Raw genomic sequence first — 27,372 nt, forward strand, 5'->3', positions numbered from 1 at the left:
AACACAATTCTTTAAAATGATTGGGGAAGGACTAACAGGCACAGTCCAAAACTGTTTCTTCCCCGAATTTTAATTTAAACACTATAAATAGTCCAGAAAGTAGTTTATGTTCCCTACACTTGAATTCAGGTTCAATTTTCTGTTCAAACATTTGAAAACAAAAATTTTCTAATTTAGATTATTTACAAACCAAATTGAATAACAAAATAACAGTCACTAATCACTTAAAATTGTCAAATGATGATCAACTTTAAAAATTATAATATACTCTAGTTTAGGAGGATTATCATGTCATGTCAACAAATCAGATTATGTTGATCAAGTCGATTAAATTGTCTAGCACGATAACATTTCTCGCTGATTGATTATGATTAAACAGCTGGAAATAATTCTGTCTCTCTCCCACACAGGCACACGCATCTTCTGTTATCGAGAAACGAAATCATCATCTTTTTTCCCAAGGATGAATTATCCTTTTCATGTCCTTCAGCGAGTTTTCCCAGGGATGAGACCTAGTGCAATCGAATTTTTATATCATAAACCTACTATATTCAAAATTTCGTGAAAATCGTTAGAGCCGTTTTCGAGATCCGTTGAACATAAATAACCAGATATAAAAATATAAACAGATATACAGAAATTGCTCGCTTAATATAATAGGATAATTTCCTTAATTCAAACCAGTGTATTTTAACTGTCTGATATAGTTCGATTCCTTCCTGCACTCGCACAAATCATCCACGCAGGGAATATATTCTTCATATTATTGTTACATTATTATTTTGAAAATATGTTTTTTTGCTGAATAAATTTGAATTTGAAGTAACACTGTAACTGCCATAGAAGAGGGAAAATATCCCAGATTAGTTAGAAAGTCCATTATTAGAAAATGATTGATATTGGAAAAGCATTCCCACTATATCAGCCATAAATTATAAATTATCAACCGCGGATTGAGAATCATCAACCAAGAGTCGTTTATTTTCAAATATGGACTGTGAGCCACGACAATCAATCAATTAAATTTAAAGAAATTTGAGAAAACATTGAAAATTTCTTCAAGTGGAGCATAATTTTTGTTCATAACTGTTTAAAAGCTGAAGAGTCCAAATAATGTCCTGTGGGTATTTTAGGGATATAGTCAATATTTTAGGGACACTACAAATAATATTTCATGTCAAAGATAGGAAAATCTATTCCATATGATTACCTACCTTGATCCTCATATTTATATAAAAATTCATGTGTAATGACAGTCACTGGGTAGTAATATCGGGTCAATTTACATGGGGTTTGGGCCAAAACAGAAATTAGCGTTTTCATATTTATGTACAGTAACCATGTGAGTTTAAGAAAAATCAGGTTTTAGAAGAGAAAAGTGAAATGAGCAGTAAATAGTGGTTGACAATTTCTTCAAAATAAGTTGTAATTAGTTTTTGAATTTCTTTATCCATTAAGAACTTAATGTTACATCAAGTTTCAACACTAGAGCGACGACTTACAGACTATAGCCTGCAAGTCATTTTAGTGTAAAATTTGATTGAAATGTATTTTGGTGCCATCTCGCAACTACTCGACAGAACTACTTGAAATTATAGAACAGATTGAGTCGTTTGATTGATTTACCAATATTCTCAATTAGTATTCTTTCTTTCATGGTGTAAAAATATTAATTATTTGATAGTCTATTACAGGTCAGACAGAAAATAAAAAAAATTATGAGAGTTAGTCAAAATTTGGTTGGTTAAGAACCGTTCAATGGAGACATATTTTTATTTTCGTAAGTTTGCAGATGTGAACACTACTTTTCCTTAGAATTTTGATAGACTAACTATATCCGCACATACTTCTCTTATGCCATTTGGAACTGAGTAGAGTGATAGCATAGAAGAACTAATTAATAATTACAAATTACTAATACAGCTACTCTATGGTGATAGCTTACCCGGCTGCGTGCTAGTGCTATAAGTGTGGTTGCTGGTGGAGGGAAGATGGTTCTTCTTTGAATCGAGCTGAGCAGTGGTGGTGCTGATCTCAGTGCAGCAATCATGGAAGGCCCTGTTCCACGAACAGTCCAGGCTTTCATTGTGATCATGACATTGTTCGGACATTGATGCCACTATTATGCCCATCTTGCACGCTTCACAACAGAACTGCAACAAACGTTCATCCAATTATTCATCATTACAATAATTTAAAAAATAATATCCATAACAATTAACAAAACATTCATAAACTATAATTATTCATCACAGAAACTGAACAAAACTCTCAGACCATTCCATGTGTTAATCTACTCACTTCTCATTATTAATTGATTTATTTATTTATTTACTAGCTGGCCCGGCGAACTTCATACCGCCAAATAGTTATTGCATCTCATGACAAACTTTAGCTGGATGCACATCTGAGGAAGCGCGATGCGGCATTTTGCATCCAGGTGCTTCTTGCTTATTGGTTTGAATGGCGTGGAACGGTGTGATAAGGCAATCTCCATAAGATCAACACTTTGTATCACCTAACCGCGCTTCCTCAGGTGTGCTTAGCCTTAGATCTGATGCATCACTATATTTTTTATGAAAATTATCTAACAATTTGTATTTACATTATAACACGATATGGACTTCCTATGTGCTTAGTTAGTTGTGCAGCAGTTTGTATTTTTCATTACTTATTTTTTGGAAAGTGATCCTTTTCTCCTCGAACAATTTAGTATTAAAATTTTAGCATAGAATATAGCATGTAAGTCTTTAACCTGAGGCCGCACTGCTGGATGGTTACACACAGAACAGTCATTTTGTTTTTAGTCGGGGCGTTTAGAATAAAATACATTGGCGGTTATGGAGCAGAACACACTCTTGTCTACTATCTACCGACGGCTGTTGGATGACGCAATGATTATAACAGCTGATTTTTATTTCTGTGTGTGGCCAGCTCACAAATTTCTCCCATAAGGATTTCATGTAAAGTTTGAAGGACCGTAGGAAAGAGTCCTGAAGTCGGATTATAAATTTGATAGGCCATAAACCTGGTCCTGAACATAACGACCACAACTTTTAAAAAATCATCAAATTCTGCGCACACATAAAATAGTTATTGAATGTCAAAATTTGAGGCTCGATTTTTATTTATATAGATTCATTGGATAAACAATTCATTCCGAATTACAATATCGGAATGAAAAAACAGGCGCTAGCCCAAAACTTCTTCTGTTTCTAATTTTGTCCAATAAAATGACGATTATGACTGTTTGATTACAGTTAATACAGTTGATTACAGTTATTATATAAACAGCAACTGTAGGCTTTATAAGCATTCCTACTGTGCCAAATAGGTCCTAGGTTTCAAAAAACTCAAGCTGAGTTTCAAGAGGTGGGTGAGGTCATGGCTTGTCTCTTTAACATTCTACTTGATTGAAGAGTTTGAAGAATGCTGAGTTCTACGATTTTCCTATGAATAATTATCTATGATACAAACGACCAGTATTTAGTAATCAAGACCTAATTTTGATGCTATCTAGATTTGGGAGAGAAATAGTACAATGTATCATTAGTATTACTCTCCCGATCAGGGACATAAGTCTTATTATTATTTTTTTTTGTAAAAATGATATGGATAAATTATTTTCATACTGTACTTGTTGACCTATTATTGTGAGTGTATGACCACTATTTTTATAATTTACTTAATAAATGTAATAATTATTGATGTACGGTGGACCCAACTATTAGCAGTCTACATAAGTGTGTGCATGTTTAGTGACATAGTGAGTGAATCTTGTGAAATTCAGTTTTGTTAGTGCTGACGGTATATAAGATTTTATTGTAATTCTGACTTAGCATATTGTGTAGATACTGCGTTAATTTTTTGGCTGAAATAGATCATTATTTGATAAATTCCTAGGTGTGAAATATAACTTCATAAACGAGGACCATACTTTGCCTACTAGAATTAGTTGAAAATGAATACAGCATTTATTAATGAATTGAAAAATGTACCTTGCTCTCAGTCTCTTGTTTGGGACAACTAGTTCCTGCACGAGCAGCCGTTATTCCATTTTCACACTGTGAGTCTCTGAAAATTTCAAAAATCTATTTTCATTCTTACCAAATAAATACGGGATTTTTTGAGATTTTGTTGTTAGATGTGATGAAAAAAATACATTAGTTATGGATTATGATGGTGATGGAATATAATTGACTCTCGTACCTAGTTGCTCTCCAAATATTCAAAAAGTAAATTTTATAATTTGGAACTATATAATTTTTCAAATAGTAATCGCTATTATATTCTCATATTGCCACAGTAATGTAAGAACCAAGAACCTTCCCCAATGTATATGGTATGATCTCATTAAATTATTATTACTTATTTGAGCTATCGTTATATACAGGTTCATGTGTATGATTCTCAAAAGTATTTTGATACAAGTATCCAGTATAAAACTACCTTTGTAAAACTAACGACAATTGCTGTAAACGTTATTCTAGACTCATGAGGAATTCTCAGCTAATATCAACTTTAATACCTAGATGTTTTCATGTTCTAAGATGGTATACTAATCCCCCATTACCCACGCACAAACCTAAGGGTGGTTTGGGAATCATCCTCATAATACCTGAGCTGGTGTGCGCAGCAGAGTTGCATCATAGACAGACAGACTCCCTGCGATTCGGGATCCACCTCTCTGACAGGCGCCGCTTTCAGTAAACTGCTGCAGTCAGCGTTTTTGTCGGCGATGCCCTGACCCAGCCAACAGCAGTGGTCCAGTTGTTCATCCAGAGAACCTACACAATTGATTGACAGTTTCAAAGGCAGAAAATATACGTTTTCTAACAAATCCTACTCATGAAAGTACAGTATTATACCTATGTTGCACCATAAAATATAGATGTACTATAAAAAATGCTATTAATGAACTAGTAACCTTTTAGTTTTATTTTCAAAGACACATATTATAATGAATTCAATATACCTTGAAATTTAAAGCCTTTGTGTCTAAGAAGAGAACTTAAAGAGTACCTCAGTATTCATAAAAAAATAAGTAGAAAGATAGATTGTAAAATGATTAAAGTCTATAGGTACTATAATATAAGATATGAGTAATATAATATATGATATTAAATATGCGATGCCTATTGATACCAGAAATAACCAATCTATTATCATTTTCTTGGATAGAACAATCAGAATTTGAATTTCCAAGATCCTACTCATCATATTCAGACATTTATAATTAATTATACAATAATATGTAGGTAGGCCTATACAATATTCATAACATCTTCATCTTCAAGGAGTTCTGATATGGTAAAAAGTGCTATTGAGAAACCAAGCAGTCAACTTTTTCCCCGGAGGTCCAATTTTCATTAGTCCAGTCATCTAAATCTAGATGTTATGACAAAATTGTTATCATTCTATTAGTTTAGCTTTACTTGACAAAGGTTCTCATTTAATTTCATTTAAATATTCGAATGTGAGTGATGTTCAATATTTACTGTGGAAAACAAGTCGTATTTGTAAGAGAATTCATTATTAATGAGTGTTTAAAACCAACAAACAACAGAAATATTGTGAATTCCACTACCTTCTCCATACAAAAGCGACAACTCCTAAAAATTGATTCGATTAAAGTTGAGAGAACAGCTGTTCTTGAGAGAGAAATTCTTCCCAAAAAACCTTTCTAAATACTGGTTTTCAAAGTAGTATTGAACAAGAAGTTTTACAGAATTCGTTCCAGATCCGTTGTATCATACAGGTAGGCATACTTGAATACGTGTATTTTTGAAGCTTAATTTGTAATAATATATTAGTCTTGATTGCAGTACACTCACCATTAGTAGACTTCAGTAGCAGAAGAGCTAGAAACACCCCTATAACAGTCGGAATAGATATCCCAGTTTTTACGCATCTTCCAAAAACATAGAATATCGCTCGAGTCATGTTGCTTTTATGAGAGATGCAGATTAAGTAGTGGCTCAACTGCCTGAAACATCTATAATCTGGGAGCTCTAAGCAATCAAATTCTATTTGCTTGTCTTTTATTGATAACAGCGGATGGGAGGGTGGGCAATTATTGAACTAATTGTTGGACAATTTAGATTAGCAGCCATTTGAATGGGCAGTTTGGTTTTCCATTCAAATCTGGCCTTGTCAATAGATTTCGTTAATACATTTGACCGAACCGATTATTGAAGGACTGAATGGGCTTTTAGTGATGTCTAGGTGGAGTGGAGAGGGTGCCAAATTAGGTTTATAGTTCACTGTTACATGCAAGCAATTATGAATACACTTGAGATGGGAATAATATTCCAATTAAAAGGAATAGAATTTTATTCATAGTCATAATTCGGTCCCAGAAATTGATCAGTGGAGACCTAAAACACTGACACCAGAACTAAGTCAGGTCACTCGATATTATAATAACTATTATTAGAACATTTAAATATTTTTGATTGAAAATTGAACTTAAATTAACGAAGTAAAAATATTACTTACTTTTTGGAACATTACAGATCAAAATTCAGAAAAGGAACTATTGTGAGCTGTGCCTGCTGTTCCTTTCTCAAAAATATTTTGATTTGTGAATATTTGAATCGATAGATCGTTTAATAAATTTAGAACTGTGTCAATTTATTATCGAGGTCCTCAAAGTCTCTCAATAATCTACAAATGGATTCATTTGTTTGTGAATACTGGTTTATTACACTTGTTAGGAAACAAGAAACGCAAGTTCAATTCTTGAGTTTAATAAATTCAGTACTTCATATACCAGATGGCAAGTAATTGCAAATAACCATAAGCAATATTCAAAGTTTAAAAATAGGAAGATATTATCCACAATTTGTAACAATTCCCACATTGCTGAATATCTATAAGGTAAAAAAGATTTCATCCCTTCACCCCATTTGTTTATTTTTCATTGTGGATTTTAAGACTAACAATTTCAATTATTATTGATGATATAGTTGTAACATCTAATTATTATCGATAATTTATCATTGTGAGATCTAATTATATTGGTGATATCGTTGTAAGATCAGTCGTTGGAAGTAAACAAGAAACAGTGAGATACTGTGGTTGCTTTCTTTCTAGTCAATGATACGAGTGTTGAATCTTTCACACGATATTCTGATCAAGTTCTCCTTTTCAAAGGATTACTTATACATCAGTGGTGTACCTGAGAAGGAAAGACTGAAACTACTTCGCCAAATGGAATAGTAATTTTGAGCTTTATTGGACCGATTTTTCTTTAATAACAGTGATATAATTCTTTAGCATCATGTTTTTCAAACATTGTTTCTAAGGACTAAGAACTAAAACATTGGACGGACTAAGGAAATAGTACCTAAGGACTAAAACTAAAACTAGATATGTAAGCAGTGCATCTTAAATTTGATAGTCTATCCTATTGAAATATCACTAGCACTATTAAAAAGATCTGGACGGAATAAATATCACAAAAGTATAGTGATTAAAACTAGATTGAAAAACTGTACACAGAACCAACAAAATGACTTTCTCGATTCAATCATATTGAGGGACAACAAGGCTGATTACCCTGTTTCTTTAATTAAATTGAAGGACCACATTTTCTGCAAAATTCAGTTGTTAACTGGAAAGCATAACCAACCAACGTTTCTTATTAAAAACATTTTCTGAGTGTAAAAGAGTATAGTATATCTCCTGAGTACCGATATATTATTATTTAGAGCAGATAATATTTTTATGTAAAGATAAACTGGTTTTATTTTTATTTTCTGAATTTTATGAATAGAAGCTAAATGGAACAATATAAAGTAAGATCAACAGGACTATTCTAACAGCTACTACCGTAATTTTTGGTGGTCACTATTTATTATTTTCTATATTTTAGTTAATTTTGTAAAGTTATTTCTAAATTATTGTACGTGTTTTTCTAAATAGTGTTTTCTATTATTTTATTCAAGTTTAGTGCTGTGAGTTCATAGTTTGAGGTTTAGCAGCCTGATTCTCCCATTCGGTGCGGAGGTCAGAAGCGACCTCTGTGAATAACAGATCCCATGTCCAAGTCGAGTCCACCTTGAAATACAACAATCTATTATCAATTCTAATCTATTGAAATCCGTTGCAAAGCTAATGGTAGCCAGTTTGGCTGTAGTATTGAGTCATATATTTTATGGGCCACTCCATAAGAAATATTAAAATTTGGTTACAGGTGACATTACTTTAAGATGTCTAAGAACTTCACCTATGACTCATTTTCACAGATATTTTTGCATTTGCACAGCCTTAAAGAAGTTTGCAGGAAGCCCTGTTGAATTTTAACCGTGATTAAATGCCACGAGAACCAATCAGAGAAGACTTCTTTTCAAAAAAGCCTTAATTAGCATTAATCATGATTAAAATTTAACAGGCTTTTGTGCAACCGGGCGTTGGACTTGACAAATGGAAGATGTGCACAGCGTTTGGAAGGTATGACCAGAGACGAATAACACAATAGTGTATTTTAGGCCGGCCACTAACGATAGGACTAGTGTGTCGAATACGTGTGAGCACACATGTTTCGAATATGTGTGAACACACATGTTCGACAGACACGGTGTATCATCAACGAATGCCTTCGAACAACATTATTTGAGGTTGGGTTTTTGTATCTTCGTTTTTCCCCCGCTGCTCTATTTGAGATTAAATTATTTTTGTATCATTATAATTTGTAATCTTTCAGTAGTTTATTTATTGTTGTTCTTTATTTTAAGATGGAAGCTGTTGTTAAACAGCTGTTTCTCGTTCGAAGTCTTTCGGGCGATTGTCTTTTTCGTTCAAAGACATGTTCGTTCACAAATGACTGGACACACTTTTCCAGTCGTTAGTGGCCGGCCTAACGGTATCTTTTCTCAATTGTATGACGTAGTTTCGGCGAACTTTTATTCAGTTAAAATAGAGATAACAAGTTTATTACAATTGAATTAAATTGAATGACTGCCTTCATTTTAAGACTAGAAGTGCGAAGTTAGGGCGCAGCCGGCCCTCTCTTTCACTCAACCCTTCAATAAAATGCTAGAACAACTAACTAGAATTAACTAATTAATATCTAACAAGTTTAACAAGTCAATTAGTTTTGGAATGATTTTCTTTGCATTAGGATGCTCTGAAATTAGAAGAAAATGATGATGAAATGATTGTACTGACTTCTTTGACATGCTCCTCGGGCTGGAGATGGGAGCTGAGCAGTGTGAGGTTGATGTCGTTGTCCAGAGTGGAGAGGGCCGACTTCTTCAGCAAATCAGAGTCCAGCTCTGAGAAAGATGCCACTCGTTTGCCTCCCACTCTGCAAAACACACAATTCAAACAAATACACAAATAAACTATCAACTCAACATGTACTATAAAAATGAACTTGACAATTTATAAATCTCTAGTAAACTGAATATTTGCTCGCGCAATCAAAATACTGAAGCCTACTTGGAGATGGAGTTTTGAACAGATTTTATATTTTCATTAATACATCCATCGCACGATCATGTAACGACATGATCTGTATTTAAAAACATCTCATACTTTGCACCCACAAGTGGGTGCAAACTATTTACTTACTAATGGAATTATTGATATTCATTTTCAATTGCTATAAAGCAGTTGTTTTAGAATGGACTGAAAATGGTATCGTACATACAAAAATTCATAATGATAAGTTGAGTAATTATGGAGATTTGCTAATATCAGGAATATAAGCAATATTGTACCTTACATGTCATAAAGACAAAGATAGTCTTCAGAGAGAAATTTTCCAAAGAAAACCCAAAAGTTGAGTTATCTCAGGATGTAATTATTGATAAGTTAAGCTTCTTTCTACAAACAGATCATCATAATACCACAAAATCAATTGATGTGATGTAATTTTATTTATTTACTGATTGTTACTAGATATTTATGATATTATTATGAAGGTACGAGATAGAAGGAAATGACACTTGAAAAATTAATTAATACTTGAAGAAGGAGGACAGTTTTTAGTTTAGAGTAGTTTTGAGGATGTAACAAAACTTACGAAGGAGCTCTGGCAATTTCTGATATGTTTTCTTCGTCCTGCAACTCATCCAAGTCAGGAATCAACGGAATATCTGTGAAAAGAAATGATTAGCAATTTTTAATACAATTCAAAATTATTGCCAGCCAAGATAGCCAAGACAACAGACGACTAAGGCGCTGCATCATTCAGCCTGTTAGCGCTACCTAGTCATGGGTTTGAGTACCGCTGTAGGCATCGACGTTTGATCATTTCATGAAATCACCCATACTCACGATGAAATATTTATCCAAGTTACTATTATTTTATCCTTTCAAGATTATTAGCGATAAGTATTGTTCTAACCGATTGCAATCAACAATATAACATGTTATACTTTGATTGCTGTATACAAGAGTTCGTGGGAAATAGGTGTATGCAACTGTTTTATTTGTCTTATAAAGCATTCGTGATATATTTAAGACACTCGAGGCTCACCTAGCTCGTGTCTTAACTTACATCTAATGGCCGGGACACACATATCCGCACCTAGCCCGTGCCGCGGCACGGCCGTGTGACGGACGTACTATGGCGAGTGAGAAAACAAAAATGCTTTTAAACGTGTAGGGACACATATTACCGCACCGCGTCAGCACCGTCACCGTGTTTGTTGCCCGAGCCGTGCCCGCGCCGTCACCGGGCTCGTTTAACATAGAAAGTGAAAAACTTATTGAAGAGATACGGAATTTTCCAGTTTTTTACGATCAAAGTGATGAGAAATATGGTTGAACGGAAAATAAGTTAAACCAAAAGTAAAAGTATATAACCAAATAATAAGTCGAGCCAAAGGTATGATAGACATAATATAATAAATAATAAAATAAACAACAAAAAGTATAAAAGGAGGAACCCGTAACTGTGGCTTAAATTTTAAATTTAAAACTAATTAATTTAAATATATATCATCAATATAATTTCTAAAATTTATAATTAATCATTTCAATTAAATAGGATAATCAATAGGCCTATTGCTAATTAATTTGATATGTCCAAAAATCTTCATCCTTTTTTTTTGCACCACTTTCTTTTTATTTTGTTTTAATGTGTATTGTTGTTGTTTGCATGTATTCTTTTTGTTAATCTCTGTATTAAACTTGTGTGTGTGTGTAAAAAGAAATAAATTGAAATTGAATTACGTTTAGATACATAAGGCAGAAGATAACAATTTTATTGCTGATATATATTTCCGATACATGACTGATTGTGGTATTGTTAAAAATTGAAAAATATAAATTTAAATCGGATGTAACTAGCTTTAATAGTGTTATATTATTAACAATAGTTCAACACATTCAGGAGTCAGACCACAGTAGCACTTCAGAATTGAGACACTGCTGCCGCTCGGCTGTCGCACGGATATGTGTGTTCTCCTACCATCATCACCGTGTCGCGGACGTAGATCGGCCGTACCTCGCCACGGGCTCGGTGCGGTTATATGTGTCCCGAGCATAAATCGTTCTTTCAAGATTATATAATTGTTGCATAAACTAATTTACTTTATTTTATGTGGAATATAATGTGTGGAATACTGAAAAATGCCAAATCTTCTAGTACTAGATATTGCAGGACCCTGGAATAATGAGAATGGTTGGAATCCCTCCAACTAGTTCTAGAAATTTTGTCAAGAATGTTCAATAATACAACTAATGTCTATTTGATTATTTTTCAATTAATGTCAATAAACAATGAGGTTGATAGATTTTGTAACCCTGACAGGCGAGACATAACATTGTTCGCTTCATATAGAAGAATGCTTTAATAACTTTTGATATAAATTATTTTGTTACATTTTGGTGAAAGAATCTTTAAAAGAGAAATATCATTGAATCACATACCATCATCAGACTCAGCCTTCTCTGGAGATTGAAACCTTTCCCTAAAGAAAATATAAAAATTAGATAAATCTCTATTTTTGTCAATTAATAATTAATATAGGAAAAAGAACTCAAATTTGAATTTGAAAATTTAAAAGTTTCGACATAGTAAAAAACATAGTAATTTTTTTATCATGCTTAATGGTTTGCTTCGGAAATTTAGTGATAGACCTAATAATCACGTGACCGATTACAGAACTGCTTAGAGTTTTCTATATAAAAAATGTCAAATACAAACATCTACACAACATACAGAGAAATTGAATCAGTAAGCAACTAAAATCAAAGTAAAAAAGCAATACTCTTGTCAACAATTTATAACATTTTTGTAATTTTGATAGTGCCTACAATGAAACTAGGCAAGGGAAAATATAAATTCAAATATCTTATGTACTGCATAAGCTTTCTCATTTCTTTACCAAACATATTAGGTATCAGGCAATAACAACAGGTTCAGTATAGTACTGCATGCAATAAGTATCAGTTTAGTGAAGTAAATAATATGGAAATTACTGAGATATTGCAATTATTCAAATTCTAATGAATTAATAATTATTATAAAACGAAAATTCAAATTAAATGCTGTAATTCACCCCAAAGACTTCTGCTACTGCAAATATTGACAACAGGGTGAATAGCTAGACGGAAATTCGATGAGCGCTACAATTCAAAAATTATTTGTCAGCCCGGGAATGAACCCAGTACCTCCTAATTGCCGGTCAGGAATGCTTATGCTGAAGCTCGTATAAAATGAGCGCTGCTATCCAGAGATTGTCAGTTTGGTGAAAGGGTAAACATTCCTGACCGGCAATTAGGAGGTACTGGGTTCAATTCCCGGGCTGACAAATGATTTTTGAATAGTAGCGCTCATCGAATTTCCGTCTAGCTGTTTACCCTGTTGTCAATATTTGCAGTAGCAGAAGTCTTCGGGGTGAATTACAGCATTTAATTTGAGTTTTCGTTTTATAATAATTATTGCGTAAATAATAGTTTTTCACTCCAACCAATAATAATAATTCAAGATATAAGCAGTAGATTAGGAAAAAGAACTCAACTTACTGCTCAATGAGATTAATGGAATTCGCTCGAAACCTGTAATATGAAAAAGAATAATCGATTAGAAGTAATCTACAATATTGTATTTATCATTTTTTGATTATAAGTATCATTATTGATACTTATCAATATCAATTTGCGATTCCTTTACATTAGTAAATAGAGCAATTGATTCAATAATTGTATAGGCTACTTTGAGTTGGTTTATGCAATTTTTTGAAGCAATGAAGAAGTTTTTGGATCACCTAAACCTGTAAATTATTGATTCATCTAGCATCGTAGATGGTAGAGGGCTGAGAGATGGTTAAGGGCCGAGACAAATGAGATATGATTTCCAGCTGAGTCCGCAGGGCAGGGAGAGCTCTCCGATTGGCTGATTGGGTTGTTGTTCGGGAATCACCTGATAATCAGCCAATAGAGAAGCTTCCTGTCCTGCGGACTTGACTGGAAATTACCTCATTTGGCTCGTCTGAAAAACGCCTCTTGTTGCTTGGTCCTAGCCACGTACAAGTACTGAGGAGTATGTGGACATAACAAGGCATAATGGAAAATTTAGCTTTAAATAAGAATTCACATCTCAATCATACGAGTAATTTTTTGGTATTTAAAATCTTTACTCACTTCCCAGATTTAGTCAATTCCTCGGCCCAACCTCCTGTTTTACGAGATCTTGGTGGTGCTGATGGATCCTAGAATTATAAAAAATAAAACTTTAAATTTTTTTAAAATAATTTAAAATGAGATCAAAAAGCCATCATAAAATTTAAATTAAGACAGCAAGAGTGTGATAATTATCAACAATGTACAATACTGGAACAAGAAACAAAGTTGAATAAATTGAAAAAATAACCTGATTCAATCAACTTGAAATAAACCTGATACGCCTCACACACGATTGGGGACACGCGAACTACCTTATGTCTATTGAAGCAAAGTAAGATAACTTCGTTAGAATACTGCGACAGAACATAGATGATGTCTTGCCAAGAGAACCAAAGAAAATGACATCAACTAAAAATCACGTATTATGGGATGAAGAAACCATAGAACTTAAAAACAGATTGAACCAGGCCTATGAAAGACTACTGCTGACACGCTCACAAACTGACAAACTCACCTATGAGACAACAAAGAAAAGATATGAAGCTGAAGTAAACAACAAGAAGAGGGGATCAATTGTAGCAAAAATTCAGCAGACTAACGAAAAAATGAAAGAACAGTGGAAAATCATAAATGAAGAGAGATGTAAAAAATACTCAACTACTAAGAATAATCTGCATCTCAACCACAATGGTCGCACTATCATAGACCCGTACCATGTTTGTAACATCCTGAATTCTGCATTTACTGAGCCACCGACAGAGCCAGTGGGGGACACAACTGATGACTGTTTTGGGGAAGCAAATACAACAGTAGTACTCAGCGAATTTCGAGCCATCACAATTGCTGAACTGAGTAGAATAATTCAGAAGCTAAAGGCCAATAACTCTTCAGGACACGATGAAATCACTGGAAAAATTATAAAATACTGTAAAGAAGAACTGAAACAGCCACTCATAGACATAATCAATACATCTTTTGAACAGGCAGCATTTCCAAAAAGCCTAAAGATATCTAAAATCTTTCCTAAGTTTAAAAAAGGTGACAAAACTGACCCTAAAAACTATAGACCTATTGCTAACATCCCAACAACATCAAAAATTATAGAACGGACAGTCTACGATCAGTTGATTGAATACCTAGAAACTAACAATTTTATATCGGTACATGAGCATGGCTTTAGAAGAGGGCGAAGCACATCAACGGCTATTGCGAGTTGTGCAATAGTATAAATAGCCTATGCGAAGAAAAACAAGCAATGTCCGGCCGGCAGCCTATTTATTCACTTATACTGAGCTGGCAGACCCTAAAACATAAACTGAAAAAACTCAAAATAAAGGGAAAGGCGCAGTGGTGGCTGGACGACTATCTGTCTGACCGGAAGCAAAGCGGTGTTGGAATTCAACACCGTAACAAACAAACATACTACAGTACAAATCCTCTCTCCGGACCGTTAACAGAGGCGTGTCGCAAGGATCAATACTGGGACCACTACTTTTTCTTGTGTATGTTAACGATCTACCCAGTGAAATTAAAAGGGGGACGAACTGCATATTATTCGCAGATGACACTACAATACTAGTACCACACAAAAATCAGGATCCAAATCACAGTCCAATAGATGCAACTCTGGAAGAAGCAACGCTTATCTGCAACAAACTGAACCTTACAATAAACAAACAAAAGACTATACATGTAAAATTTAAACCAACTACTAACACCTCAGCAGATCCTATAAACAATCAAATCACCATAGCCACTCATTTACAATTTCTGGGCATCATTGTTGATAGCAAACTATCAGTCACTGACTATCAAACTACAGTACACACGCTCCAATACACTTGAAATCTATGGAGTACCAGAGACGAAAAACGAGGATGTGTATGAAACTGTAAAAAGAGTGTGTAATGCTCTTGATGTTAATATAACAAGAGAAAAAATTGACGTCTGCCATCGACTGGGAAAACCTAAGGGAGACAATCGGCCTGCTGGTATTATTGTGAAATTTGTCAGGAGAGAGGACAAGTTCTCGGTGGTGGCGAGGAGAAAGTTTAAGCGTAATTTATCGACGCAGGACCTTGGATTCCAGCAGCAGGCAGTAGTCTACATCAACGAGAGTCTAAGTCCGGCGCGGAGAAGAATTTTTGCAGCTGCCAGGGAGGCTAAGAAGAAATATGACTACGCTTATCTGTGGGTGCAGAACGGGAAGATACTAATGAGGAAGGAGCAGGGTAAACCGATTGTGAAAATATCGTCGTTGAGTGATCTCGATAGACTGTAATTGTTTTTTCTTAATGTTTCAATACTAGAGGAAAATATCAATGACTTTCGTTTATTGCAAAAATTTCGCTTTCGCTATTCGGGTAGAAATAAGGAATGTTTAATTTTTCATTGTTTGTTTTCTCTCCTATATAAAATTGATTTCTCTAGTTGGTCAAACGTTTTATATTACTTATATTATTTGATAATAGTATATCGTAGAGGTTATGAATCCAATTGTGCACATTGGGTCAAGCGATGTGCTCTAGTTGGTTTATCTCAATTTTTGTGTAATGATAACATTTTCAGCATTGGAAAGCATAATACTGGTGACACAAATTTTATCACTCAGTTCAGAGCTTTATCAAGCTCCGTTATGATTGTGATGGCTATCCCAGTCGAATTGATAACAGATTTTTGTAGCGGTCTATCGTTGTTTATTATCAATCATGTTAGTTTAAACTGTTTTCTTCTATTCATATTATGTTCTGGTGGAGCTGCTTTTGCCAAATTGATTTTCATTTGTTCAAAAGATTCATTTATTTTTCCCCCATTTATATCAAATTTATGGAAAAGAGTGCAATTGTTGATTGATGCTAGTTAATTTAAACTTCAAAGTTAGCGAATGAATAATTCTGAAACGACTCTTTTAAGCTCAATTGATGAAGTGAATGAGTTTTTTGATTCGGATTCTGGTATTTTGTTCTTCCATCAAAACATCCGAAGCCTAAATACTAATTTTGATAACTTCCTTTCATACATTAATAATTTAATAACCAAGCCACATATAATAATTTTAAGTGAAGCCTGGTTGCAGGATATGAATGAATTAAATTTATATAATATTGTCGGATATGAAAGCTTTGCTGCTGCTGGTTCTGTGACGGGGGCGGGCGGTGTTGTGATCTTTGTTCATTCTTCTATTACTGCCACTAAAAAGGATTGTTGCATTGCTGACTGTGACTCACTGTTACTTTTTTGTAAATACAAGAATTATTTATTTAATGTGTTAGGTTTGTACAGATTTCACCTAGGTGATCGGCATACATTTATTGCCAGTTTTGATAGATTCTTGGCTACCACCAGGAGCTCAGATTTATATTGTCTAGGGGATGTTAACCTAAATGTTAGTGTTTCGGATGTTTATAGTGATTCGTATCTAAATTGTCTCAATGGAAATGGTATGCAGCAGTTAATAGATATAGGGAAGAGGGTAGTGGGGTCATCTTCAACCTGTATTGACCACTTATCATATCGTTCAAATCTTTTTGTCATTGACAAAGTTGCTGTCATTGAAACCCTAATCACGGATCACCGGGCGGTGGCTTGTATTTTGCCTATAGTTATTGAAAAGAAAAGGATTCAGCAGTCTGAATTTAAAAAATTGGACCACAAGCGTTTGAGTACCTTATTAAAATATGAAAATTGGGAACCTGTCTTTGAAGAACCCGAAACTAACAAAGCATTTGATATTTTTTATCAAATCTTAAATAACTGTATTGTAGAATCACAAAAAAATATTAAATACAAACAGAACATAAAAATGTTAAAGCCCTGGATGACTCCTGGTTTGTCCAATGCCATTTATGTAAGAGACAAATTGCATAAGATGCATAAAAATGATCCAAACAATTTGATCCTCAAAAGAAAATTCGTAAATATGAAAGATAAAATAAAAGTATGGGTGAAAGAGGCCAAACTTCTATTTTACTCTTCACAGTTATTCATTCAAAAACATAACCCCCGAGAAAAATGGAAAACAATAAAAACACTTTTGCCAGTAAAAGACAATAATAAAGATACGGATATTGTGTTGCAGGAGAATGGTATTTTAATTGATGACAACCGCCTAGTTTCTGACGTAATGAATAAATACTTTATTGAAATGCCAAGAATCTTTCTGATTCTTTTCCTGCTTTACCCACCCATATTCAGGCACAATCTTCAGAGTCCTTCAGAATTAAAACTAGCCATAAATCTATTTTTTTCAGCCCTGTTACACTTGTTGAACTCAAAACATTTGTTGACTCTCTTTCTACTCGTAAAAGTTCGGGTGACGATGTTGTGACTGCTAGAATCCTTAAAGATAACTTTTCTTCTATTTCTTCAGTTCTTTTATATTTGTTTAACTTGTCGTTGGTATCTGGTTGTTTTCCTAGAATACTGAAGTCGGCTACTGTTGTTCCCATCTTCAAAAAAGGAAATAAACTCAGTAAAGAAAACTACAGACCCATCTCATTATTACCAGTCATGTCAAAACTATTTGAAAAAATTATAAAAACTAGATTACTTTCATTCCTCGATAGCTGCAACTTTTTTCGGCCTGCCAGTTCGGTTTCAGGGAAAATCTTTGTACAGAAATTGCCTTACAGCATCTTTTGGAATATGTCTATTCAGGATTAAACAGTGGCTGTAGTGGCAAAACAGCGGGAATCTTCCTGGATATTAGTAAAGCATTCGATACAGTTAATCATAGTCTGCTGTTCCACAAGCTGGAGAGTGCTGGTGTAAGGGGAATTCCACTAGATTGGTTTAAGTCCTTCCTACAGGGTAGGAAACAGTATGTAAGGATCAGAAACGTTGCAAGTGAAGATTACCCATAACTTGTGGTGTGCCGCAAGGTTCGGTTCTTGGCCCTATTCTCTTCTTAATTTTTGTAAATGATTTGTATAATGGTGAATTGAATGGACGGATAACTGCTTTTGCGGACGACACTGCTCTTTCATATAAAAGTAATAACCTTCAAGATTTAAATCAGAAAATGCAGTCTGACTTGAACAAAATATCTCTATGGTTTATATGTAACAAACTTAAAATTAATGTAGCCAAAACTAATTATATGATGTTCAGTCTCTCTGGAAGTGCTGACTTGCCTGCTCCACTGCGCTTTCACTCTCTGGTTTGTTCCTATTCTAGCTGTGACTGTCCCATATCAGTCCAGCAAAACTATCAAATATTGGGTCTTTCACTGGATGAAAATCTGAATTGGAGGCAACAAATTGAAACTCTAAAGAAGTCTTTAAGGTTCTATTTGATGATTTTCCATCGCATTAAATATTTGTGCAATTTTAATGTAATGAAGGAACTTTATTTTTCATTTGTACATTCCAAAATTGAATATGGAATCACATGTTGGGGAAGCTCCTATTACGCTAACCAGGATCCAATTATTAAACTTCAAAAAGCTTTTATAAGATTGATAACGGGCAGTAGGTTTGATGATCATACATTTCCACTGTTCTGTCATCTTAGAATTTTGCCTGTTAGGTTCCTATATGTAGGCTATTGAAGGTTTTGTCATTGTTCTTCAATATAAGTGGAAATGGAGGTGTGACAATTGATTACTGTCAGCCTGTTACCGCACTTCGACAGACCAGGCGGACTGCGGCTTCCCAAGTCAGATGTCCTAAACCCAATTGCACTCTTTTTCGTAAAACGTTCATTTTCCTGGCACCTAGATTTTATAATGCTTTGCCGCTTGAGGTCAAGAATGCCATTGCTGCATGTAATTGTGGAAATAAGATTAAGAGATTAATTAAAATTTGGCTTTTGTCACTCACTCCCGAAGCTCTAGAGTTTTTGTTCATAATTATTGTTTAATCCGTCTATTTTTCTTTCCATTCTGTTAACTTTGCATTCTGTTATCTTGCTTTTCTTTTTATTTTTTCTCCTCTTTATTTTTTTTGTATTTTCCCTGCTCTTCTTACCGTTTTTTTTTTCAACATAAATCAATAAATTAATCTTTTCACACAATTTGAATCTCTATTTTTAATGATTTTCTTTTGCTTTCTCTAATTAGCATCATCTCTTTAATAATTAAATACTAATATCCTATTTTGATTACAGCCCATAAATGTTTTTTTTATCTCTCTTTTTTCTTTTTTTTCAGTCCATTCTATTGCTTTAGTAAAATAGTGTGTTAGGACTCCCTCCAGCGGTCCGTAAGTTGCATCTTACGTGCTGGATTGTATTTTTCTCAATAAGTAATATTAAATTTGGTTTGATTCGTTACTATGCAGTTATGTATATTATAAACTTGTTTATTTGTTTTCTTTTATATGCATGTATTTTACATTTTCTTGTATTGAGCTTATTGAGAATAATAAAACTTCAAACTTCAAACTTCAAACTTTCCTGGCAACCTCATATTGAAAAACTGTTATCTGTAGTATATGTAGTTCGAAGACTGCTGAACATACTGGGGGAAAAACAGCATTCATGGCATACCAGGCCTTATTTGTCTCACATTTAAGATATGGCATTGTAGCATGGGGTTCAGCACCACAAGTACATCTTGCAGAGGTCCTCGTCATTCAAAAAAGAGCGCTGAGAACGATACTAAAGGTAAGAACAATGGAACACTGCAAGCCGCTGTTCAAGAAACACAAACTACTCACAGTGATTTCCATATAAATCCTGGAGACAACAATCTTAGCAAAAAAGACAAAACCCGCACTTAGAGGGGTCTGTTAAGACATGGTCTTAATACTAGAGAGACCAATGACATAGACCTCCCAATGCATAGTCTCGCTAAATTTAAGGACTCTACAGCTTACGCAGGAGCCTTCTTCTTCAACAAACTGCCGGATATACTGAAGAATATTGAGGACGACACTCTCTTTGCCAAGGCACTGAAGCGCTAACTGATAGAGAGACCGTACTATACCACAATGGAGTATGTGCAGGAGCATACCTACAATCACTATACGGGACGAACTGGGGACCAAGAATGACGCGAAACCACATCGAAGGGAAGATATCTGACGATTCCCCGGTCACCTGAATGCGTAGAAGACTAGACAAGTAACAAGTAAGTAACACATATCTCAAGGCTTGAGAAGGTTTTTATCAATTTAATGTTCTCAATACAACAATTCAATATGAAAATGCCCTTGGATGAGTGATTGATTGCAAGTCTCATCTTTTGAAATCTTTTTCTCATGAGTATTGTGTAGGCTAAACTGTATTAAATTTTGACAATTTTAACATTCTTTTAAGCCAAATTGAGTGAATAAAGGAAATCATGGAGAATTATAATTTCATTGTACCAAATTATTTCTAATACCTCGGCTCTTCCAGAACAGTTGATAGCAATGTTGACACTAACATAAAAGCAAAACTAGCTGCCGCAAACAAATGATATTATGCTCTGACCCAATATTATGTTAAGATCCAAAATCCTGTCCAGGAGAGTAGAAATACAAGATATGAAACAGTTATGAAGCAAGTTGAGTTGTAGGGAGCAGAGACATGAGTTTTTACAAGGAAGAATGAATTTATCTATGTAATATTTGGAAAAGAAAGATTATGAGATACGTATATTTGACCCGGTAGGCAAACATGCTAATGGTGAATGACGAATACGATCAAATCAAGAACTGCATGATCTGTACTATAAATTTCAAATTGTTAAAAAATGAGAAGTTTGAGTTGGTTGGGGCATGTTGAGAGGTTGAGTAATTCAAGATCTGTAAAAAAGATATTTAGAAGCAACCCATGAGGAAGAAGGCTGAGAGTTCGTCCGCAAAAGCGTTGGCTGGAAGATGTAGAGGACGATATTAGGAAGCTGGGTGTCAAGAGGATGGAGACGTAAGACTGCCGATGGAGATGAGTAGAGATGCGTTTTGAAGAAGGCCAAGGCTCTGAATGAGCTGTAGCGCCAAGGAGTAAGTATATGAAATTACACAAGGTTTATTAATCTTACCGGACTGAGTGAATGTTGAGGAGTTGAGTTTGACTTGGGACTTTCAATTTCGTCGGAATTGGTTGCATCTTCAGCAGTCACATTTGAACCACTGCTTGCATTGGCGGCTCTACGCCCTTTCCGAGGAGGAGCCTTAAATCAAAATTGAAAAAACATATTAGTAAGCAGAATCACTTTTATATGCAGAATTCTGGATTCCGATAGTTAGGTTGTTATACCGTAGTTATTAAACAAGTTAAAGTGCCATTAAAACAAAAGTCTCCTGATTTGTAACTCGGAAAGCCTATAAATATACTTGTGAATTTTTTGATTAATAAGAAGAACTAATGTGTTTGTTAAGTATATCAATTTAGAGAATAGTCTGAAATATAATAATAATAGTATTTGTAAAAAAAGGAAGAGCATTTCTATTTTGTTTTGTACCTTATGACTTGGTGAGAATCCGAATGCATCCATGCCAAAAACCTAACTTTAATCAACGCAATGATCAATATTAATATTCTTATCAATTCTGATGTTTGAATAAAAATAGTCTGACTGAATAAATGTGAATAAAAAATCCTCCACTTAGTTATAAAGGAACTTCCATTGTGTTACCATGTAAACATAACCTCATGTCAACAAGACGAAGACAACAAACAACACAAACCACTCTCGGTCTCAGACAGCACCGTTTCGCGCATGCGTTAGTAACGGTTTTTTCCCGTTTCATTCAGTCAGCTCTTTGAATGTAACGTTCTTTTCGCCACACTGCACAGAAAGCAGCTGTTTTCCAGTCCCTACGTAGATCTGAAAGACCTTGTTTGCAGACGACGTCAGAAAAGGGTTTCTTTTCCGGTCTAGGCCAGAAAGTTGTCTCTTTCCAGCCGCTTATGGCTGGAAACAACGCGCTAATTATTATTAATAAGTCATCCGCTAGATCGGGCGAGTGTCCACTTTCATAATAAGCTGAAGTCGCCATGATTTTAGTTCCAGTTTCGAATCAAACTAATTCGCTTCGCAACCAGTTTTATTCAATTATTTATTGTTGATTAGTGCATTCCGAATTTTCAAAAATGCTTGAAGATGACTGTGGTATTCCAAGTGAAATTTTAAAAGAATCTGAAATCCTGACTACTAATCTTCTACCACTAAAATCAAGAGATAGGTACGATAGCTTAACGAGTATTCTTTATTTTGTATTCTTTATTTATTTTGTCAGCAATACCTGTAGTGTGGCGAAAAATATCGTTCGCACCACGGGCAAAAATGTTTTTCCAGCTCTCAATCTTTTCTAGTCCTCGGCCTACGGCCTCGGACTTGAAAACCGATTTCGAGCTGGAAAAATCTCATTTTCTGCTCTAGGTGCGAAATATACTATTGTGATGATGGTTACCGAGCACCGTAACTGGAGCCGTCATTCCATCTTGATGATGATATTATTATCCAATGATGATTTATCATTAAATTCGATATAATATTCTACATATTATTATCATCATTTCATTCAATAAAAGAAAGAGTACTTTTCAATGATAGACCTATAATTAATTAAATATAATGGTTATTATTTAACCAATGTTAAAAAACACTACAGTACAGCTAAGTCAGCATATTGTCATTTCAAAGCAAAAACCTAACCCCCTAACCTCTCCTTTTATATTTAAAACATTAATAAACATAAATCTTGGTAAAAACCCGTAATCCCTTCCAGCATGTTGCAATTTCAAAGCAAAATCCTAACCCCCCAACCTATCTTCTCACCTTTGAAATATCAAAAACCATAATTCTACCTTTACCCTGGCCCTTTCTAGAATATTGCAATTTCAAAGCAAAAACCTAACCTAGCCTCATGAAACATTATTAAATATAACTTAAAAAACCCAACCCCTAACCCTTTCACATTCAATACTATGGATTTCAAAACAAACTCCTAACCCCCTAACCTATTCTTTCACCTTTGAAACAACAAAAAACATAACTCTACCTGGACCCTAGCCTCTTCTAGCATATTGCAATTTCAAAGCAAAACCCCAACCTAGTCCTTATGAAACATCATTAAATATAACCCAAATAAAACTTCTGAAACAACAAAAAAACATAACTCTACCTGGACCCTGGGCCCTTCTAGCATATTGCAATATCAAAGCAAAAACCCAACCTATCCTTATGAAACATTACTGAATATAAACTAAATAAAACCTAACCCTTAACCCTATTTTGTCAATTAGTTGAATTTCTACATTGTTGATAAACGATGTGGCAACCTTGCAATGCGTGAAAGAGATAGCGCCATCTGCTTTGTTTAATGATACACAAGGATAGCAACACCATTGCAAATCACACATTGCTATTATAACGTGGTCCTCACTATAGATACTCAAAGAATACTTTTGAATAACTATGCGATAACTGTGACCGTTGCTGGCCGTTACTCTGTATCTGAGACAAAGAGAAGCTTCTCAGTTCTCAAACAACAAAGCGAGAACGAGAAACTACAAAAATACTCCCGCGTCTCGCTGTAGGAATGTTCCTCAAGCATAGAGGAGTATGCGCATGCGCTGGTAACGTATTTGTTGTAGCATTTTCGTTTACTGTGATAACTGTTTCTGAGCTGTGACTGGCATTCAATGGAACTGCAACTGATTCGCCAATGCACGAAAACACAACATAAACTCTATATCAAAATCAAAACTTCTCAAATAACCTCTTAAATGATTAAAGTCGGAAATTACTTTCATTAATCCATTGGACCCTGGAAACGCTGCTGGGTTTTCATTTTCAAGTTTGATGTATCAAATTTGTAAAACTCTACACTGGCACTTTTTATGGTTCTTCAATTTCTGTTGATGACTATGATGCAATTGTTCTATGTTCTATTTACTCAAATTAGAATAAAAAATCGAATACTTGAAAAAAAAGTTTCCTTATTGTAGAATAAGGCTGCTGTGCAATAAAAGTCCTATATGTGGAATATGACTCAATTTGTTGCTAGGGTATTACCAATCAATCAGTCTATTCATAAAATGTACAAGAAGATTTTGATTATTGTCACTTTACATATTGTCATAATATTCATGAAACAACACTTAAAAAGAAAAAATCAACACAGTCAATGTGAAAATAAGCCTACTACAAAATTACTTCTGAAAGGGATACGAAAACAATTGCACCAGATAGGCCTAGTCCTTCAGATTAGCTTTACATTTTTTCATATGTAACTTACTGTGGAATTTGAATTACTAGGCAACATATGAGAATATACATTTTCTTAATTTTTCCTTTGAACGTTTACTGCTAAATGTTTTCTCTGCTGTCTCCAAACGGACATAAAATTGCTCCTTTCGCAGGCCTATCACTTTTGTGAACATTTTGTAGGTGCCACTGCAGATTATAATTAGTGGACAATTGTTTTTTACATAAACTACAATTAAAATGAGATGATTTCTCAGACATGATGGCTACGCCTGTTCATTCATTCACAATGGCTGCACGACTGTACCTACTCATTCGTTCACTGGTTCACGAAAATGAAGTAACAGTTATTTTTCCAAGTAGCAGGTAATAAACTGCTACAACGATTGTGTTACTCAAACAGATACTACGCTTGCGTAGTAGAAAGGAGGAGTTCTACAGCGAGACTCACCCCACCTGGTATACGCACTGAACTCAATACTAACTGGGTATAGAGTTAGTATATAGTTACATATATATATATATATATATATATATATATATAGTTAGTTAGTATAGAGTTCACTGGGTATATGACACACTCTCTCAAAAATAATTTTTATTATGGCATCCTAATGCGCAAGCTCTATTGCCCTTCAAGGCTTGAGAAGGTTTTTATCAGTTTAATGTTCTCAATACAACAATTCAATATGAAAATGTCCTTGGATGAGTGATTAATTGCAAGTCTCATCTTTTAAAAATCTTTTTCTCATGATTAGGCTAAACTATATTAAATTTTGACAATTTTAACATTCTTTTAAGCCAAATTGAGTGGATAAAGGAAATCATGAAGAATTATTATTTCATTGTAACTAATTATTTCTCATACATCGGCTCTTCCAGAACAGTTGATAGCAATGTTGACACTAACATAAAAGCAAAACTAGCTGCCGCAAACAAATGATATTATGCTCTGACCCAATATTATGTTAAGATCCAAAATCCTGTCCAGGAGAGTAGAAAAACAAAATATGAAGCAAGTTGAGTTGTAGGGAGCAGAGACATGAGTTTTTACAAGGAAGAATGAATTTATCTATTTAATATTTGTAAAAGAAAGATTATGATATGTTTATTTGACCCGGTAGGCAAACATGCTAATGGTGAATGACGAATACGATCAAATCAAGAACAGCATGATCTGTACTATAAATTTCAAATTGTTAAAAATGAGAAGTCTGAGTTGGTTGGGGCATGTTAAGAGGTTGAGTAATTCAAGATTTATAAAAAAGATATTCAGAAGCAACCCATGAGGAAGAAGGCTGAGAGTACATCCGCAAGAGCGTTGGCTGGAGGATGTAGAGGACGATATTAGGAAGCTGGGTGTCAAGAGGATGGAGACGTAAGACTGCCGATGGAGATGAGTAGAAATGCGTTTTGAAGAAGGCCAATGCTCTGAATGAGCTGTAGCGCCAAGGAGTAAGTATATGAAATTACACAAGGTTTATTAATCTTACCGGACTGAGTGACTGTTGAGGAGTTGAGTTTGACTTGGGACTTTCAATTTCGTCGGAATTGGTTGCATCTTCAGCAGTCACATTTGAACCACTGCTTGCATTGGCGGCTCTACGACCTTTCCGAGGAGGAGCCTTAAATCAAAATTGAAAAAACATATTAGTAAGCAGAATGACTTTATATGCAGAATTCTCCATACAGATAGTTAGGTTGTTATAGTTATTAAACAAGTCAAAGTGCCATTAAAACAAAACTCTCCTGATTGTAACTCGGAAAGTCTATAAATATACTTGTGAATTTTTTGATTAATAAGAAGAACTAATGTGTTTGTTAAGTATATCAATTTAGAGAATAGTCTGAAATATAATAATAATAGTATTTGTAAAAAAAGGAAGAGCATTTCTATTTTGTTTTGTACCTTATGACTTGGTGAGAATCCGAATGCATCCATGCCAAAAACCTAACTTTAATCAACGCAATGATCAATATTAATATTCTTATCAATTCTGATGTTTGAATAAAAATAGTCTGACTGAATAAATGTGAATAAAAAATCCTCCACTTAGTTATAAAGGAACTTCCATTGTGTTACCATGTAAACATAACCTCATGTCAACAAGACAACAAAGAACAAACAACACAAACCACTCTCGGTCTCAGACAGCACCGTTTCGCGCAAGCGTTAGTAACGGTTTTTTCCCGTTTCATTCAGTCAGCTCTTTGAATGTAACGTTCTTTGTGATGATGGTTACCGAGCACCGTAACTGGAGCCGTCATTCCATCTTGATGATGATATTATTATCCAATGATGATTTATCATTAAATTCGATATAATATTCAACATATTATCATCATTTCATTCAATAAAAGAAAGAGTACTTTTCAATAATATAATTAATTAAATATAACGGTTATTATTTAACTAATGTTAAAAAACACTACAGTACAACTAAGTCAGCATATTGTCATTTCAAAGCAAAAACCTAACCCCCTAACCTCTCCTTTTATATTTAAAACATTAATAAACATAAATCTTGGTAAAAACCCGTAATCCCTTCCAGCATGTTGCAATTTCAAAGCAAAATCCTAACCCCCCAACCTATCTTTTCACCTTTGAAATATCAAAAACCATAATTCCACCTTTACCCTGGCCCTTTCTAGAA

The 27,372-nt window shown here is 34.3% G+C and overlaps 2 protein-coding genes across 5 annotated transcripts in view; both read right to left on the reverse strand.

Moving 5' to 3' along the window:
- The window catches only part of LOC111050825 (fibulin-5), a 30,522-nt gene extending 24,132 nt beyond the window's left edge, over positions 1-6,390 (reverse strand). The window contains exons 1-4 of the mRNA XM_039420042.1: positions 5,835-6,390; positions 4,619-4,787; positions 3,999-4,074; positions 1,946-2,153 (exon numbers count right to left, since the gene is read on the reverse strand). Coding sequence (XP_039275976.1) covers positions 1,946-2,153; positions 3,999-4,074; positions 4,619-4,787; positions 5,835-5,943 — 562 coding nt within the window. The 5' untranslated portion in view covers positions 5,944-6,390. The remainder of the gene's footprint in view (positions 1-1,945; positions 2,154-3,998; positions 4,075-4,618; positions 4,788-5,834) is intronic.
- Positions 6,391-7,215: 825 nt separating this feature from the next.
- Positions 7,216-26,867, reverse strand: LOC111050822 (intraflagellar transport protein 43 homolog). 4 transcript variants are annotated; one of them, XR_005570445.1, is made up of 9 exons: positions 26,628-26,838; positions 26,212-26,343; positions 13,600-13,667; positions 12,982-13,014; positions 11,884-11,924; positions 10,031-10,103; positions 9,172-9,310; positions 7,844-8,061; positions 7,216-7,724 (listed from the first exon to the last, which is right to left on the reverse strand). XR_005570445.1 is itself a non-coding variant. In XM_039420934.1 (8 exons), exons 1-8 carry the CDS (start codon positions 26,658-26,660, stop codon positions 7,951-7,953), a joined length of 630 nt encoding a protein of 209 aa, XP_039276868.1. In that variant the 5' UTR covers positions 26,661-26,867; the 3' UTR covers positions 7,216-7,950. The 4 variants fall into 4 exon arrangements, 2 of the variants coding, with proteins under 2 accessions (XP_039276868.1, XP_039276869.1); XR_005570446.1 differs by lacking the exons at positions 26,212-26,343; positions 26,628-26,838 and adding exons at positions 21,545-21,676; positions 21,968-22,187; XM_039420934.1 differs by having other exon boundaries at positions 7,216-8,061; positions 26,628-26,867.
- Between the last annotated feature and the right edge of the window lie 505 nt (positions 26,868-27,372).

Source organism: Nilaparvata lugens, chromosome 2 (assembly GCF_014356525.2).
Source record: "Nilaparvata lugens isolate BPH chromosome 2, ASM1435652v1, whole genome shotgun sequence".
In the NCBI taxonomy this organism is placed as follows: domain Eukaryota; kingdom Metazoa; phylum Arthropoda; class Insecta; order Hemiptera; family Delphacidae; genus Nilaparvata; species Nilaparvata lugens.